General features: G+C 41.5%; 1 protein-coding gene across 1 annotated transcript in view; it reads left to right on the plus strand.

The window, feature by feature from the left end:
* DNAH5 (dynein axonemal heavy chain 5) overlaps nucleotides 1–19933 on the plus strand; it is a 318634-nt gene that overhangs the window by 288252 nt on the left and 10449 nt on the right. The window contains exons 73-76 of the mRNA XM_074985958.1: nucleotides 684–889; nucleotides 6289–6492; nucleotides 9009–9224; nucleotides 16084–16296. Of these exons, the coding sequence (XP_074842059.1) occupies nucleotides 684–889; nucleotides 6289–6492; nucleotides 9009–9224; nucleotides 16084–16296 (839 nt within the window). The remainder of the gene's footprint in view (nucleotides 1–683; nucleotides 890–6288; nucleotides 6493–9008; nucleotides 9225–16083; nucleotides 16297–19933) is intronic.

The following is a 19933-nucleotide window of genomic DNA, read 5'->3' on the forward strand; positions in this document are numbered from 1 at the left end:
TGATGATTTTGTCATGTTAGAGCAATGATTTTTATGTGCTTTTCTGGGAAATGTATCTCCTGTAAAGGCTTCAGATATGCACTGTAACATATGTATGTATATTTCTGAACTATATGCTCACTTGTGATACCTAAAAAGAAGTAGCATGCTTTTTCCAGGCTATCTTAGAAGATTAGGGTAGGAAGAGACCTGAAGAGTTCATCTTATTCAAATCCCTGCTAAAAGCTGGACCAACCCCGACTAAATCATCCCCTCCAAGACTTTGTCAAGCCTGGCCCTAAAGACCTCTAAGGATGGAAGTTGTATCACGTCCCTAGGTAACCTAGTGTTTCACTGGCCTCCTAGAGAAATAGTTATAATATCCAACCTAGACCTCCTCTGCTGCAGCTTGAGACTGTTGCTTCTTGTTCTGACATCCATCGCCATCTTCTTTGAAGCCCCACTTTAAATAGTTGAAGGCTTCTATCTTCCCTCTCTCTTCTGCAGACAATAAGCCCAGTTCCCTTCCTCAGCCTCTTCTCAGAAGTCATGTGCCCCAGTCCAGACTAGAGCACTTTGTGTTGGAATAAATGTATCTCTGGAGAGATACAGAGCTAAATACTGCCCAAACAGGTATTTTAGTAATAGATCACACTGAAAGTGCTGATGGTTCATGGCTTGCGATATTCATTTATTTACAACAGGTCTGAACCAGGATCTCCTGGATGTCAGCAACATGGTGCAATGGAAACCAATGTTGTATGCTGTTGGTTTCCTGCACTCCACAGTTCAAGAAAGACGTAAGTTTGGACCACTGGGTTGGAACATTCCCTATGAGTTTAATCAGGCTGACTTCAATGCCACTGTGCAGTTCATCCAGAATCATTTAGATGACGTGGACATTAAGAAGGTACTTTACACTGTTTTATGGAAAATAAGTCAGAATATTTAGTAGTTTGGGTAACTGAGGCATTATGGATTATCCCAAACAACTGACATACAAACAGGAATTAATGCTACATTAAAAAAGCTTGTTCCTTTAACTCTAATATACATGCCCCAGCACTGAAAATACTTGTCTACTTGTACTGAAATACAAATGTAACTACTCAATGTCGGATATCTTTTTAAATCAAGTTTTTAACCATATATATATCTTTTATTTATGATTGTGGTGGATATATTTTTATTAGTCCAAAGTAGGTCATTAAGCAAAGAAAATGGAGTTCTAAACTGCAGCAATATTTGGGGACCGGTAGGCATTTACCAGTAGTGATCCAGCTGGAGAAAGTGGCTAACATTTCATAAAATGTTAAAATAACCTATAATAATAAATTTTGGTGTGGGGGAAAGTGCACAGGGGAAACAGACTGCATTAGTCCAAACAAAAAGTCTTATTGATTTAACCCAAGGACTGTGATGAGTTGATATTTGCTAGAGGAGCAAAGTGTGAGACCAGCAATCAATGACTCAAAACTGGTGTGTTGTAAAACAGGCATATTTGGTGGACAAAATAATGAGGGGAAGGACTCTTTCACTTGTCAGTCTCTTTCTGGGGTCTTCAAAACACTTTTTTGGGAAATTAGCAGACACAGGCTGACTGAAAGACAGGCTAACAGGAAAGAGTGCGTCTGATGGGCTGGATAACAGATATTCCCTTGAGACTGTCACCTGATACGTTGATCATACCACTGAGCCTGCCTATCTGCACTTTGGGGCTTCCCACCACCACTCTAGTCTTCCCCAGCAAAGGCACCGAGTTGGGGTAACAGCCTCCCCAGCAGACAAACACAGACACAGAATAACGCAGATTTCAGAGAGGTAGCTGTATCTCCAAAAACAATGAGGATTCTTGTGTCAACTTAAAGCCTAATAACAGATTTATTTGGGCATAAGCTTTCATGGGGAAAAACACTTTGTCACATGCATGGAGACACTGATAACAGCTCAGCTCTGGGAATTGTCCACACCCACGAACATAGCCCCAAATAGGACCAAACCCCCAAATAAATCCATCTTACTCTGTAAGGCTGTGTCTACACTAGCTCCCAACTTCAAAGGGAGAATGGTAAGTAGGGTGTCAGGAGATTACTAATGCATCGCAGCACTTCATGAAGCTAATTCGCCACCACGGCAACTTCGAAGTGGCAAACTTCGAAGTACTGGCATACGTGTAGCCACAGCTAACCTGCCAGTACTTCGAAGCGTCTGGGCTACTTTGAAGTCCCTTTGCTGTGGGCACTTTGAAGTACCAGTGGGTTAGCCATGGCTACATGCAAGCCGGCACTTAGAAGTTTGCTGCTCCGAAGTTGCCACAGGGGAAAATTAGCTTAATGAAGTGCTGCATACACACTACAGCACTTCATTAGTAATCTCTTGACACCCTACTTACCATGCTCCCTTTGAAGGTGAGAGCTAGTGTAGACACAGCCTAATAGTTTTTTAGAAGAAAGCTCATGGAGTTTGCACTCCCTATCAATGAAAGAGATATGCACAATTTTAACTTCCACCCAGTTATTAACACTGGGTTTGGTAATAAACAAAAGTGTTTTTATTAAATATAATAAAGTAGGATTCAAGTGAAAACAGACAGATCAAAGTAAACTACTTAGCAAAAATAAAATAAAAATGACAGTTAAGCTTAATATACTAAGAGAACTTGTTACAAGTCATATTTCTCATCTTAGTTCTTATCTCAGCTGCAATTCTTCACAAGCCAGAGATGGTCTTTTTTTCTCTGATTGAGGCCAGCAGTACCACTCCACCTCTCTCAATCCAGTTTTCTTTTCTTAACCGGGTGTTCTTGTGTATCCTCTTAAGGTGGGGAGGCAGTTTCAAAGCTGGAGACCAGTCATTCTTTGCTTCCCATCCTTTAAATAAAATTTCCCCAGGATGGGAATCCTTTGTTCAATTCTCCCCTGCTCTGGAAAATACCAGATTCAAGATGGATTCCAGCACTACAAGGCGTGGTCACTTGTCTTTGTAGGACTAATGGCATTTTGGGTTTACAGGGTAAACAAAATCATTCAGAGATTGTTGTGTGGAGTACTGGGCCATTAAGCTCTGTACATATCACTAGTGGCTCTCACTAGTACACCTAAAATTAATAAAACAAGGGTAGCTTAGTGGGAGGGATAGCTCAATGGTTTGAGCACTGGCATTTTAAATCCAGCACTGAGAGTTCAGTCCTTGAGGGGGCCATTGGGGATATGGGGGAAATAGATTAAAAAGTATATATATCTGTTAGGGATGGTGATATGTCCTCCTGTGAGGGCAGGTTGCTAAACTCAATGGCCTCTGAAGTTCCCTTCCAGTTCTATCCACTAGGTATATCTCCATTTCATAATTTTGACTTTATGTACAAGAATGATACACACACACAAATAGAATGTACACATTCAGGGGATAACAGGTTCTTGAAAGAGAGGTTATTTTCCCTATTTTGCATAAAGCATATTTGAGTTAAGCAAGTTCATTTTCAAAAATATATATTTCCCTAAAAATATGAGGGCAAAGCAACATAAAGAGCATTATGAATGTGGCTTCATCTCCTTTATCTCTTGGAAACCCAGAGTCCAACATGGCACTGCTGGGCCTTTGTTGTTCCAGTCCTGAGATGTCCTGACCAGACAGAGCCAGAGTGGGGACCCAGATGACATCAACAGTTTGGGGCACCAGCAGAACCCCAAACACTTTTTTTCATTGCCTCCTTCCCCACCTCACCTATTCTCCTGCCTATTTCTCCTCTTTTGCCTTTTGTCTAAACAGACTCTAACTTACATGTCCAAAACTATGGATTTTTACAACACTGCTGCTAGCCAGTGACGGGGGCACAGCTGAAAGCAATGTCCAAAGCAACATGATGCCTGGTGTTTTTCCAGCAGTGAAGTTCAAAGCGACTGTCAACACCAAAGACAGAAGCAGACATTATTTTGCTATTTTTAGTTCCCTTTTCAATGGGTTTGTCTTGTTTTATCTTCAAGAGAAAAAAGATCAGACATTAAAATCAGAAGCAGCGCAATAAGAGATCCAGGCTATCTCAGCTAACTTCTCTTTTCCCTAAATTCGACCGTTATTACCATCTTTAATACCATCCAAAGGACTGCCAAATAAAGGTGTTTTTGTCTTTTAAAAACATTCTGTAGGTAAAGGAAGCAAAGGATGATGTTAAAGTGAAAGCCTTATTTAATACTTTTCTCGTGAATGAATGCTGTAAAGGGTTAAACACACAGGCCATTGCTACACTCACCCTCAGTGCTGGCAGCTTGATGAAAATGAGCAGTCTTGAAAATGAAATGAAGACATGGTTCTGCCAGCAAAACCCCTGCTTTGTCAGCAGCCCCTTATTCCTGATTTTTTCCCAGGGATAAGGAGCTGGCAACAGAAGGGGTTTTTGCAAGCAGAACCATGTCTTCACTGGTTGTTTTCTGCTGTGAATATGCAAATGAGTCACTCAGATATGCAAATGTTGGCCCCTTTGCATTTTCAAGACTGCTCATTATCATCAAGCTGCTGACACTAGGGGTGAATATAGCATTAGCCACAGATAGTGAGTCCTCTGTTGGCAAGCAGCCAGGGGATCCAATGGGAAGAGAAAGGAGGATTTTTGAATTGAAGCATTTACCTGCTCAGACAGTCTTTCTTTTGTGTAGCCAGAGGAAAGACACAGGAATTGTTTAAGTATAAACCAGACTTGGAGGATTTCAGTAAATATCTAGATCTCGAAAGAAATCTGGGCATGTAGATATCTATTTTAATCTACCTTTTTTTAGTTGCTTTGTAACACCTACCAACCAAGTATGGGTTATCACTTTTGTTATGTTAATAAATCACCTTTTTAAGGCAATAATTTGATTCCTGTGTTCTAGAGAAGGGTCTGTGTGTATGCATGCCTAAGACTGAAAGGTCAGCTGTCAGATTTCAGTTTATTTTCTTTCTCTTTGTTTTCAAGCTCTTTCTGAAGGGAGAGTTAAGAGTTTGGGAGTACCCTGCAAGAAGACATCCCAAATCTGCATTCTTGGGTTATAAAGGGGGGTTTTATCACTTGGGTGATGGCAGCTACTTCCCAAGACCAGGGGATCTGTGACCTTGGGAAGCTTTTACACAGAAGCCTAAAGAGGCAAGGTACTTTTAAGGTCTCATTTAGGCCCCCATTGTCAGAGTTGGGAAGAGCCCTGACAACTTAACATAGCAAGTACTTTAATTTCTTTATTCCTTCATTTCTACATATTTCAAGGGATAAAAAAGATTTCTAATGGGTTCTTTGCCATAGTACTAAGCAGGCTGAGGTCTCTGTATACCAAATAATGATGCTTGAAATTGTTTAATGTTGGACAGTGACCAGTTTATGCTGTCACCTTTGACTCTTTGGACACGTAAAATCCATCAAAATTAATACAGTAAAACACACCGTGATGTAGAGTTTCTTTTCATTGTGAGGAAGTGTCAAATGCCTAAAAGTTTTGGGGTTTTCTGTTTCAGAATGATCTGTTTTATAACAAAAGTTTTTAATAATATAGTTAAATTATGTCTGATTTAATGGAATTAGCACTAGCTTTTTTACCTTGTTTTCATAAATCAGTGCTTTATGTAAAGCCCGATCCATGCCCAACCCCGTTTTGTGGATGGCGAGCAGTATGTATAAGTCTATGAGGAGAGTATCAAATTTCAGAAAATGTTATTTGAAGTTTATATTGGTACTAATTTAGCAAAAGTTAAAGTTGCTGCTCTATTTTTCTGGCTCTCAGTGCATCCCCTGCCTAAAAACATCAAAAAGACATCAAATCAGCAGTGAGGCATCTACAGAGATAATCCTAATTATTGGTGCAAGTGGTGGATTTTGTTTAAAGGATGTAAGCAGGCAGCATTTTACTACTGACAAGCTGTTCCATCCTTCTGTGGCCCTTCTGTGTCACTCTGGTAGCAAAAAGGGACTGTAAAGCAGGTATAACTACCCTCCTGAAGAGTCCTCTGGATGGGAGAATCCAAAACAGTGTAATGAAGTAAAGCTCTTTGCCGTCTCCATTGTAGATGGTATTGAGGGGCATGCGAGGAGTGAAGCTGTGCCACAGGTGTCCCAGCTGACAAAACAACCCCTTGTTACTGAAACTGCTGTAAGTTGTGTGAAGATTGAGCTCGTCTCAAGACTGGAGAACATAAGGATGGTTAAGTCACATTTGCACTCAAGAGGATCAGAGAATCAGGGACTATATATAATACTATGTGTATACACATCACAAAGATGACAGCAAATGTCTGCATGAAATTCAGGGAGGTTTATCCACAATTAATATTTGTATTTTGTTTCAGGGAGTCTCCTGGAATACCGTTCGCTACATGGTAGGCGAGATCCAGTATGGAGGTCGAGTGACTGATGACTATGACAAGAGACTGCTGAACACATTTGCTAAGGTCTGGTTCAGTGAAAACATGTTCAGTCAAGACTTTTGTTTTTACAAAGGATACAGCATACCCAAATGCACCACAGTAGATCAGTATCTTCAATACATACAGGTTTGTATATTACCAAGCTTTTACCAAATGAAAATAATACTAATAAAATCTCACCCAAGTTATTTTTGTCCTTCAGCATCTTGCTTTAGGCTACATCTATACTACAAGGTAAATTTGATTTTATAACGCTGGTTTTTATGAATTTGAATTTGACTGTCCTTACCTCCCGACAAAGTTAACTTACTGATGCCACACTCAATCATAAACCTTGACAGTTGCAGCAGTACGTTGTGGGCACCGTTCCCACAGCCTAATAGCATTCAGGGTATTTTTTGCTCATGCAGTAAGGGAAAAAAAATGCCACGCAAGTGGTTGTGGGTATGTGATGTTATCTTCCCACATTGAATTGCATTGCCCTCATTCCCCTCCCATTGGAGCAAACAGCCATTTTTCCAGAAGAAAAGAAGTAAAAGTAGGGAATCCCAGGCAAAGGAAAACCAAGTAGGCTGGCTTCAGAAGGTGTAGTGCGCCAGGCAGGGGGTCTATCATACTTACCTGGGATTACCCAGGTGTCTATGCCATCTCACCCTCCAGACACTTACCCTACTGCTTTGAATCTGGAAACATCATCCCTGAAAATATTACAGGAGCAGAGCACAGCTGGGAGAAAGAGAAAGGATCACCCAGGTGTCTGTGTCATCTCAACTAGCCTTCCAGCCACTTTTCCCCCACCTGAATCCAGAAACATCATCCCTGAAAATATTGCAGGAACAGAGCACAGCTTGAAGAAAGAGGATAATAAAGTTGAGGAAAAAGGACAATTTGTGATGCAGGATTTTTGGCTTCCCACTTAATTACACAGATGTGTCCAACATGGGGGATGGAACTCGACAAATTTCCATATGCATGAATGCCTCTGTGCCCTGGGATCACCCAGGTGTCTCTGCCATCTCAACTGGCCATCCAGCTGCTTCTCCCCCCTCCACTGAATGCAACCCTACATGGGCAGAATGGTATGGCTTCTACCTGATAAGCCAACTAGTGCTGTAGGCATGGGATTACCACAACCAGCCCCCCGCTTTCTATGAGGGATGTCATGGGGTGTGGAGTTGTCTGTTGAAGGGCTAGTTGACAAGGATGCTTCAATGTGTTGCTGAAGCGGTAGGGCCAGCCCCATTTGACTGTGGTAAGGGCTGGTCCCTTGGGGTTCAGAGGGTTGTTGTTTGAAGAGCCAGTTGAAACAGTCCCTACCCTCAGTGACAGCAAGCCCCTGAAAATCTTTGCTGCAGGGAGAGACTTCTCCTCAGTGATAGCAAGACCACAAAAATCTTTGCTGCCGGGGGGAAACTTCCCCATGGTGGCAGCAAGACCATGAAAATCTTTACCACCTTTGGAGCCCTCACTTCATGCAAGCCAGAATATGCCGCTGCCTGGCAGCCTGGACCACACTGTGAAGCAGGCACTTCCTTTTCCTGGGTCAGGGGCTAGCCACATGATGTGGTTGGGTGTGGGAGAGACCCTGACTGCATGGCACCTATGGGTGAGGAGAGGGGAGGGCTGCCCCTGTCATACAAGCGTGACCCCCACAGTCTCCTTGCCATGTGGTGTGGTGGAGCAGGGGCTGGCACCAGTGCTGAAAAAGAAAATCCAAGTGCTCAGCTTACAAAGGGAGAGACAGAACCATGAACTCAGTGTTGAGGCAATTTTTAATGGATAGCTGGGCTCATTGCGCTGATAACAAAGAAAGACTTTTTCAGCCTCTCAATCAAGTGCTAAGCCGCCATGGGCTTCCTGGTGCCAAAGTCAACTTCATGGGCTTCCTGTTACCTAATTCCTGTGCACCTGGAGAACACAAGAGATGGAAGCGACCAGAGCAGACAACCATGGGTCATTACGGGGATACATGTGGGACATCTCTGGAGACTAATAAAGTTGACTTAAAGACGTGGCATTTTCATACTAACCTTAATTTGGATAACTCTTAAATTCGAACTTGCTGCTACGCCAAGTCACTTTCAACAGTGTTACAATATCAAACTTAATGCTTCCTAAAATCAACCTAATGCTATTTACAGTGAAGACAGTGACATTGTAAAAGTGAGCGAACTGCCCTAAATTCGACTTGATCACGTAATGTAGACACAGCCTTAGTATCAGTCTAGTAAACTGATTTTTGTTCTATCTCCATGCTTGCCTGAATATCTGCTAGTGAACTTGTTATGATGATCTTCCAGTATTTTCCCTTGTACCATCTAGAGAGATGATAAACAGATAATGGGAATCCGGGCTCTTGGCACTACCACACAGGAAACGTTAGGGGAATCTGAAGTGAAAAAGGACTATTAAAACAGGGGAAGTCACATACAAAGTGGTCAGCATCATTTGTGCTTCAGTGTTAGCTTTTAGGAAGCACTGGGCTCTGTGCACTAAAAGGTAAGTGAACATTGCAGGATGACAAAATTCAGAAATTTTTTTAATTTTACTGGCTAATAACTGTTTTCATTCCACCAGCTGTTTTACAGCTAGTGTTTGTGAATTTCATCTTCAGTTTCAGTTTTTTGTGTTTGTTCATCTAGAGCCTGCCTGCTTATGACACTCCTGAGGTATTTGGGTTGCATCCCAATGCTGATATCACTTACCAAAGCAAGCTTGCCAAGGATGTGTTAGATACCATCCTCAGTATTCAACCTAAAGACAGTTCCAGCGGAGGAGGCGAGACCAGAGAGGCAGTGGTAGCACGATTGGCTGATGATATGTTGGAGAAGCTTCCTGCAGATTATGCACCGTTTGAAGTGAGTTCATGAAATCCTCTCAGAAATTATATCCGCTCTTAAGCCTTCTTCATGTACAAAAAAACTCACAGAAAAGTCGCATGTAATCATTCTAAAAACCTTTAGTGATTTACACTGACAAGTGCTTTAAAAATATATACCAAGGAAGCGTGGTTGGGATTTTAGTGTTGATTTTGAAGTTGCTAAAATTGTACAGATGGGTTATTAATGCTCTGATAAAAATAAAGTCACTTTCTGATTTGCCATTTACACTGAGGGAGATGAGCAGTTTTCATCAGCTAAACTAAGTAACTGCATGAGAGAGCTTGTGCTGTGTTTGTAAATTAAAATGCCTAAATTTTACTTTGCAGTTTGTCATGGATTTCACAGGTATTATAGTGATTTCTTGTCTTATAGTAAGTGTTTCTTTACAGTGAAATGAACGACTCACAGGATTGACAATGGGGGTGAGGAGTTCAGTGCAAGTGAGCGAAATTGTGTTCATGGAACCGTTTCATCTTAATGTCACCAGTGAAAGTAACTACCGACTTAACAATGTTCAGTGGCAGTGAGTTTGGTTGCAGTTATAGTTAGAGACAACTGTTTCTTGTGGGATTAGTTACTCTGCTTTTGACTTCTTTAGAAGACAGTTTAATGAAGGTGTTGGCATCAAGGGAGTGATTTAGGGAGGGAGCTAAAGCCCCTCATACCACGATGCCCCCTTCCCTTCACTATCAGGGAGCAAGAGGAGAGTACACAGCTTACATCTTTTACTTCTCTACCCTGGCTCCTGCCCCCAAGGCAAGAGTGCAAGGAATGCATGCAAGCTGTATACTTTCCTCTCCCTCTCTGATAGGCTGTGGCCACACTACCCTTCTTTCGGAAGGGGCATGTTAATGAGGCAGTTCGGAAGATGCAATGAGGTGCTGACAAGAATTAGCATAATGGTGGCTGCGCGCAATTCAAAAGTGCTGCTTTTGGAATGCGTGCTGCCCGTGTAGACGGGAGCTTTCTGAAAGGAACCCCTTACTTCAAAACCCCATTCTTCATATTTGTTTCTGAATCGCGCGCAGCTGCCATTATGCTAATGAAGTGCTGCATCATATTCATGTTAGTGCCTCGTTAGCATCTTCTGAAGTGCCTCATTAACAGGCCCCTTCCTAAAGGGAGGGGTAGTGTGGACACAGCCATAGTGAGGGGAAGGGGATAAAAGCGAGCAGCATCCTGGTAGGTGGGTGTTAAGTTTTCTCTGTCCTCCCTTAATGGCATCCTAGGTTGGCATGGAGGCTAGACACTGTTCATCCATGACAGTATTGATGGCCATTGAAATGGGGAGATTGTACTGCTGCTGCTCAGTCTGTACCTGTTCTTAGGACAAGATATTTTAGCTTGGATTTTAACACAGGTCATTTTTGTATGAAACACATATAATATTGTCCACAAATGATCTCCCACTGTTAAAATACTTGGAAAGTGCTATGATTATAATTCCTTTACATTTTCAGTCAGCTTTTTATTGAAGTAGGTTGATTATGGACCTCAGACAATTCTAAAAAGAGAGAAAGATGAATGAAAATAGAATGAGACTTCATTACCCTTTGGGGAGAGCAATTGTGGGGACTTTGTACAAATATGTTTAAAGGAAAGAAGAATTGAAATTAAAACTTATGACTGTCTAAAAAGAGCCCTGTCATTTTTAGGAGGTATGAACCAATAAATAATTTCCTGGGGGAAAATGCAGTAACAAAGAAGTAAAATCTAAGGAATCAAAGAGGTGTCAAATGTAGTTGTATCTCAAAACAGCTATCTACTAAGTTTAAAATAAGGCACCTTCAGCTTGAGAGTCCCACCTGGAATTTTGTTATTCTGAAATGAAGGAAAATAAAAGTTTACCTTTATTCAGATAAGCTGGGAACAGTATCTGTTTGTATGAAGCATGGGATGTTAAAGTGTTAAGTACATACATATTTGAAATAACTCCACCATAAAGCCCCTGTGAGCTCCAGGCCAGTCCCAAGCCTGGATGAAGGAGGAGGGTTGGTCACGTGTGTTGATGCGCTGACCGTCAAACAACAATATGAATGAAATCTGATGCCAGTACAACTAAATGATAAAAATTGCCAGCTCGGACATTGCCTGGATAAACAAGGTCTGCGATACCAATCGAGCGATTGGTGTTGGGTCGATAAGTTGGCTACCAAAGAAAATTACAACTAACACATATGCTATCCATTGGAACATGGAACGTCTGAACACTGTGGGCAACTAGGAAATTAGAGCTGCTTCGGAAGGAAATGGAGAGATACCGATGCAATATACTTGGACTGGCAGAAATGCATTGGATGGGATTACGGGAGAGATGCAGTTGCAAAGTCATTTGGTCAGGAAATGAAACGAAGCATGAAGGAGGAGTTGGATTTCTTCTTAGCAAAATGGCTAGAAGAGCATTATTAGGATGCAAACTGGTGAGTGCAAGAATGATGGTAGCGAGATTCGAGACAAAACTGTTCAACATCTCAGTCATTCAGGTGTATGCACCCATGTCAGTCAGCATGGAGGAAGAGATTGGACTATTCTATAAAGACTTGACAAAGACGGGGGAGGAGATACTGAAGAAAGATGTGTTGATTATCAGAGGAGATTGGAATGCAAAGGTTGAACAGATAATGAAGGTTGGGAGAGAGTCATGGGAAGGTTTGGATAGGGAGAAAGAAATGAACGAGGTGAGAAACTACTAGAGTTTGTTACAGAGCATGAGATGGTGATTTGCAACACACGATTCCAACAAAAGGACTGTAGATAGTGGAGGTGGCGATCAAATGATGCGAAGTCCAAGAATATGATAGATGTGACGTTGATAAGAAGATGGTTAACATCGGTACAGCAGTGCTGAACTTTCCAAGGAGCAGATATAGGCTCAGACCAGTTTAGCGATTGCAAACATCAAGATAAAACTCAAAAGAAAATGTAAGACGCAGTTAAAGAAAAGAAGAGATGTGGCGAGGCTATGTGAGGCAGAAACAGGGAATACATACAGAGTAACGCTGGAAGAGAAGATTAAGAATATCGCCACAGAGAAAGACCTAGATAAGAGAGTCACAGGGATAGCCATCGCTACAGAAGAGGCAGTTGAGCAGATTGTTCCAGAAGAAGAAAAGATCAATAAGAAGTGGATTACCCAGGAGACACTGAAGTTGGCTGAAAAGAAGAGAGCATTGAAGATCAGAAGACATGTTTCTGAGATGGCAGAACAGCAATATAGGGTGAAATGCAATGAGGTAAGGAAAGCAGCCAGGAAGGATAAGGAGAAATGGTTAGAGGAGCAATGTAAAGATATAGAGAGGTATTACGGTGAATGTAAGACCAGGGAGGTGTATAAAACAATTAGGAATATTAATAGGAAATGGCAACCGAAGCAGATGGTGATCAAAGATGAGAATGAAGAAGTGCTCATGAACAGGGAGAAGATTGCGCAGCGATGGACAAGATACTACACCAATTTCTTCAAAGCACAGTTGGACCTGAGTGTCTCAGAGGGACTGACTGAAAAACTGAAAGAGCTATCTCCACCAAGCATCAAGAGTGAGGTGAATATTTCGAAGGAGGAAGTAGAAAAAGCAGTGAAACGACTAAAGAACAACAAGAGCCCTGGAAAGAAAACCATGGGAGAGATGATCAAATATGGCAGAGTAAGCATGATTCAGGAAATACACCGACTATGTAATATAGCATGGAAAGAAGGGAAAGTGGCTTAGGAATGGACAAGATCTGTGCTAGTGACAATATCCAAGAAAGGAAGTACACTGGAGTGCAAGAACTACAGAACAATTGCCCTAACGAGTCATCTAGGCAAGGTGCTGAAGATGATACTGACTGAGAGACTAAGATCACACATAGAAGAACATATAGCAGATGAGCAAGCAGGGTTCAGAAAAGATAGAAGTACCACGCAACAGATATTGGCACTAAGACTGATCACGGAAAAAGCCCGACGAAATAACAAGAACGTATACACTTGCTTCATTTGGCTTTTGACAGTATAGATCAGAAAGTGACTTGGGTGGTGTTGGAGTCATACGGAGTGGATAGCAGACTGACACGGTTGTTGAAGGATGTCAGTGACAATGAAGAGGCAGCAGTGAGAACATGCAGGGAGTTGGGAAGTTGGTTTAAAACAAGTAGAGGTACGACACAAAGAGATCCAATATCACCAAGTATCTTCATCGCACATCTGGAGAGAGCGATGGACAAGATTAAGGAAGATGTAGAAGGGATATCTGTGCATGGGAAAAGAATTAACAACTTGAGGTTTGCAGATGTTATAGTTATCACTGAGGAAGATGAGGAGAAGCTAGCGAAAACGGTGCAGGTGTTAAATGAAGAAGGAAAGTGGTACGGACTGATTATGAACATAGATAAAACAAAACAATGGTATTTGGAGATAAGGAAATAGAAAGGGAGATTAGTGTTGATGGTATTGAACTAGAAAATGTAGAGAAGTTCACATATCTGCGGAGCAACGTAACGTGATCTAGACTAAGAAGGAAATAACGACTAGAATAGCGAAAGCAAGAACAGGTTTGAAGGTGATGGATAAGATCTGGGAAAGCAAAGCAATTAGCTTAAGAACGAAGCTGAGCATCTTGAAAACACACGTATTCAGCAGCATGTTGTACAGATGAGAGACGTGTGATAATGAAAGATTTGAAGAGAAGAATACTGACGTTCAAAGGAGTTGTTATAGAAAGATTCTGAGAATAGGAAGGATGCAGAAGGTCACCAATGAAGAATTATATGGAAAGATACAGCTGAAAGAGAACCTGCTGCAGAAGGTTATAAAATGGAAGCTACAACTATTTGGGCATATTTGCAGAATGAAAGATGAAAGAAGAATCAAGACCCTGGTATTTGGCATAATGGAGAGTTGGAATAGGAGAGGCAGACCCCACAGAGAATGGATAGATAATATAGTAGATTGGTGTGGAGCTAGTCTACAGAAACTAAGCCACTCTGCACTGGACAGGGAAAGATGGAAGGAAGTAGTGACAGAGGCATCAGACACCAACGGGCACTGAGCCTACGGTTATTGATGATGATATTTGAAGTCAGTAAAATTTCAATGCATGCCAACTGTGAGTACACACCGAGCACCAGTGTCTTCTGTTTGAAGGTAATACCTAATAGTGCTTGAGAAAAGTTGTCTTTTACTGTAGACAGCTATGTATGTCATATTCAGATGTTTTTTTTTAAACAAGGTGTTCTTTGGGGATAAAGGGGAGATGGAGTGTAGCTCTCCTTCTGCTTATAGGCGAAGAAGGAGCATGTAGGTAGCCTTTCTTACAGAGTCTGAAATGTTAGCTCCCCCAGAATGATGACTTCTGCCATTTTGTTAGTGAAATGGAATGAGCAAGAGTAGCTGGTGTTCAGCAGTATATTGGGCTCCAGTCCTTTTCTGCCAGTAAATGCAGTAACACTGGCATCTGAAGGGAGAATTGTGCCTGCTCCAAGTTCTTCTTTCTTCCACAGGAGTGTCTGGTTCCTCACCCTTAAAGGAGAATGGAGGGAACAAGTGAGCCTGCTGCTTCCAGAGAAAAGGCAGCACTGGCTTTTCTTTCACTAGCTAGAATCCAGGAGACTAGAATGGGGAGTTGAGGAGAGGAGAATGAACAGTTAGAACTGTAATATGTAGCTAAATGCACAAGCTGCACAGTCATTGTATGTGTTTGTATGTGCACGCTCTTATTTGGCTGACTTTGGGATGGTACTTTTCAAATATATTTCTTCCAGTGTGCATTATCTTTCATGTTCAGGTTGAACCTCTCTAATCCAGCACTATCTCCTCCAGCAGCATTGGTAGTCCAGCATGACTTTAGTTATCCAGATGTCCATTTTTCATGAACATGGACAAGTTTCCTGATGTCCCATAAAGTTTGTTTACAGCCAGCAGTCCTGGGTATCTCAGTGTTCTGTGTTGTTATTGAGCTCTAATTTACCAGCCAGTAAGCAGTGGAAGTGTTGGTAATGCTGCTAGACAATATTGACCATCCGTGGTCCTGTAACATGTTCCATCAGGTATGAGGTAGAATCATCTTTGGCTTTTACATTAAAGCCGTGTCTACACGTGCACGCTACTTTGAAGTAGCAGCACTAACTTTGAAATAGCGCCCGTCACGGCTACACGTGTCGGGCACTATTTCGAAGTTAACATCGACGTTAGGCGGCGAGACGTCGAAGCCGCTAACCCCATGAGGGGATGGGAATAGCGCCCTACTTCGACGTTCAACATCGAAGTAGGGACCGTATAGTCGTTGCACGTCCCGCAACATCGAAATTGCGGGGTCCGCCATGGCGGCCATCAGCTGAGGGGTTGAGAGACACTCTCTCTCCAGCCCCTGCGGGGCTCTATGGTCATCGTGTGCAGCAGCCCTTAGCCCAGGGCTTCTGGCTGCTGCTGCGGCAGCTGGGGATCCATGCTGCAGGCACAGGTTCTGCAACCAGTTGTCGGCTCTGTGGATCTTGTGTTGTTTAGTGCAACTGTGTCTGGGAGGGGCCCTTTAAGGGAGTGGCTTGCTGTTGAGTCTGCCCTGTGAGCCTGTCTGCAGCTGTGCCTGGCACCCTTATTTCGATGTGTGCTACTTTGGCGTGTAGACGTTCCCTCGCAGCGCCTATTTCGATGTGGTGCTGCGTAACGTCGAAGTTGAACATCGACGTTGCCAGCCCTGGAGGACGTGTAGACGTTATTCATCGAAATAGGCTATTTCGATGTCGCTACATCGAAATAAGCTACTTCGAAGTAGGCTTCACGTGTAGACGTAGCCTAAGTGAAACTTCTCTTGATTTATCTATAAATATCTGCTTTTGTTTGGCCTTTTCTTGACAGGTAAAGGAAAAGCTGCAGAAGATGGGACCATTCGAACCTATGAACATCTTCCTGAGACAAGAGATAGACAGAATGCAGAGAGTTATTACCTTAGTGCGAAGCACTCTGACTGATCTAAAACTTGCCATTGATGGGACCATCATCATGAGTGAAAATCTGAGGGATGCTTTGGACTGCATGTATGATGCTAGGATTCCGGCCCATTGGGAAAAGGCAGGTGTTAAACTGTTTAGAATCTTGTCAGTGTTGCGTTTGAAAGATTAAATAATTTACATACTCATATTATTAATCGATGTATTTAGATATGTTATCCCTTTGGAAAGTAAAGGATATTCTGTATTTTGTTCAATCCCTGTTTGAGTATATCATCCTGAAATGAAGTGCTAGGTCTCTGTGCTGATGTGAGTCATGGTTGTGACTGCAGTGTCAAAGTTGAGAGAGTGAGCCAGGTTCCAGACAAAGAGTGGAGTTCTGGGGTTGTGCAGGGTGTAAAATAGGGCAGGATCTGATGATAAAACCCTGCCTTTATCACTCACTTTAATAATTCTTTTGGTCTAAGACTTACCATACGTAGCTGTCCAGAGAAGAAATATATTTTCTGGAGTATTAGGTACATCGTAGAAGGGCTGGCTATCTTAAGTAAGACTGAGTTCCATATCACATTTAGAATAAAGATTAATCATCTTAGGTATGAAAAATACAGTGTATCATGACTGCACTTTCAGGATACAGAATGAATATTCTGAGAACTTGTGTCTATTTGACATTCTGTCCGTGTCTACACTAGCCCCGAACTTCGAAATGGCCATGTAAATGGCCATTTCAAAGTTTACTAATGAAGTGCTGAAATACATATTCAGCGCCTCATTAGCATGCGGGTGGCCGAGGCACTTCGAAACAGATGCGGCTCGTCCCAACGGGGCTCCTTTTCGAAAGGACCCCGCCTACTTCGAAGTCCCCTTATTCCTATTTACATGGCCATTTCGAAGTTTGGGGCTAGTGTGTGTCTTACTGGACTCTGTGTCCAGTAAGAAAATTAATATATGTCCTTTTTATTCTTATTGTCTGGAAGCTCAGGACAAATGAAAATGATATCTGGGCAAATAGTTGATTAGTTTTCTTACAATTAGATGATACAGCAGATGATTTGCCTGCACAGCATTTGATCAGCTCATTGTATTGTGATCCAGGTGGCTAGTTAATATTCAGGTTTTGTGCATTGTTTCTGTTAGGACCAGGATTGTATATTGGAATCAGGCATTTCCTTAATGCAGTTTTATTCATTTACAAAGAATGGAGATATGCTCCTGTTTCTTTGCTAACATTAGGAACAAAACAGGAGACACATTCTTTGTTCAGAGTTCCATCCTCATTTCAGTCTTCAGTTTGTCCAAAAGTGCTGTTAGCTTTTCTTAGGATCATGCCACAAGTACTACTTCAGCTGTCTCTGGGATTTCTTTGCTGCCTTTCCTGCATTTTCTGCTCCTCTTTCTCACACAACTCCACCAATGCAATACTTAATACAGCGAGCTCCTAGACAAAGCCCCTCCTTACACATTTTGCAGATTCTTGACTGGTCTTGCATATTGGTTGTGTCTTGTATTGGGTAGTGACTTCCATAGCTTCAGCTACTTCTTTCCAGAAAGGAACTAAATAGTCTTCCAGAATTCATTGTGGTGAAGGGAGGCATTTATGCCTGTCAGTTTCCATAACAGCATGCCACCAAGATGATACTCATGCTGTTGTGCTGTGCATCCTTGAGCTTGCTGTTCTGGAACCTACCCATTTTCAGTGTCTTTATTATTCAAACTGATTCTAATCTATTGAAGATGGGAATTATCTTTGAGCGCTCATGCCAAGATGGGAAGATCAGCTTCTTGCTTATGTTTTTGAGGCCACTGAGGTACTTTGGAATTATTCATTGTGTGCACTTTGGTGATCATCACATCACAGCACCAACAGCAATATTTAAAAATGTATTCAACTGTTACATTGTAGGAGCATCAGGGCTGCGGTAGTCTGAGTTACTTGTCTTGAATTCCTTTGGAGTAATCCTTCAAAATTGGGGGTACTTGTTTTCTTATAATGGGCTTGATCACCTTTATGACGGGAAAGGAAACTACTGCCAATGACACTTTTTCTAACATATAAACACCAGCCCACTTGTCTTTCTGAATGTATTGCTCTTGACGAAAATGTTACCCATTGTAGTCTAGTGATAGAAGCAGAACTGGAGTTAATTTAATCAAAACATAACCATTGATGCAGGTATGAATGAAAGCAGATACTTTCTAGTCCTCTCATTCTGATGTCTATTGATTTGAAGGGAAAAAAATCCCACTACTCATGCACACAGTCACAGTGAGTTCTCAAGACCTGGACTTGACAAATGCTGTTCAGACATAGATTTCAATTCATACTGACATTATCCATTCTTATTGTCTGGAAGCCCAGGACAAGTAAAAATGATATCTGGGCAAATAGCTGATTAGTGTGCTTACAAGTAGATGATACAGCAGATGATTTGCTTGGACAGCATTTGATCAGCTCATTGTATGTAAAGATTGGGATTTTTACTTGGCTTTAAAAAATTCTAGCAGTCTCTGTTTAGTGTCAGACTAATAATGTTGTAACTCCATACTTATGACAAAAATAAACATAATACCAAGCAATAATCAGACACTAAAAACAGGAGAATAAGGAGGAGCCCATGCCTGAATAGTCCCAAACTGGAGAGGTAACTAGTTGAATGCGGAGCAATGCTGTCAAGGCCACACCATCAGCAGCAATAATATTTAAAACTACTTGAAAGAGGCCAAAGCTGAAATGTAGTGAATTGCCTCATTGGACAACTGAATTTGAAGACTTCTCCACATATTGAAAAATGATCAGAAGTAGAATTTGTGTCTTTAAGTAGCTTAATTTTACTGACAAGCCTTCTCCCCTCTTTTGTATTCATGAACAAACATGGATTTTAATGAGACTGCCCTCATGTAACTGAGAGTAAGAATTCACCCCCTCAGTTTATTTTTCCCAAAGTTAGTTTAGCTTTTTAAAAAAAATTACTCACTTTCATTTTTAGATCGGTTTCAAAGCACTGCATTTTTCTATAAAACAATAATGGATAAAAAGCACTATTTACATATTGTATTAATATTGGAAGGGGGGGGGGTCCAACTGAGGTTGACTGGGCAGCCTTATTGTTGGAATTAAATAACTTTTGTGTTTCCTTTGCAATGTCAATACTATTCCTTAAAAAGATAAATACGAAAAACAATAATTGTAAATGCAACAGTAACTACCTCCCCATCATGCATCACTATCAGGGTGGGAAATGTGAGATTTCATCATTGCAGCACAGATTTTGAGATACCGGACTAACTAACCACAAGAGAAGGTGGTTATCCAGAAAGGTAGATGGGCTCCTGGAACCGTCTTACCATGCGAGCTTGAGGTGTTCCTGTAGTGCTATCAGTGGAACTGCATTTGTTCAAGCCCATACAACATAGTCAAGTTTGGCCAGACTTTCCAGAGGACTGTAAAAGGCACATACCTTGCATGAGGTTCATCCATCTGCCAGATTTTAACTCCTTGCTTCCAAGCATGGGGATATTCCTATTGTTCAAGAACTGGTGACAGAATTTTTAATGTAAGTAAAAAATTAAATAAAAAATGCCCTAGAATAGGTCTCAGAAAAAGCTAACCCATTGTGATTCCAAACTAAACATTTATCTAGTCTTGTATGTCCCTAATACTTTTGGATATTTTCCTTGATATGATAAATTAATTGGAATTGCTGTGATTACAGAATCTTGAAAGATGTACACATCCTCTTCCCTAAAAATACTAT

The sequence above is a fragment of the Carettochelys insculpta genome, chromosome 2 (genome assembly GCF_033958435.1).
Source record: "Carettochelys insculpta isolate YL-2023 chromosome 2, ASM3395843v1, whole genome shotgun sequence".
NCBI classification, from domain to species: domain Eukaryota; kingdom Metazoa; phylum Chordata; order Testudines; family Carettochelyidae; genus Carettochelys; species Carettochelys insculpta.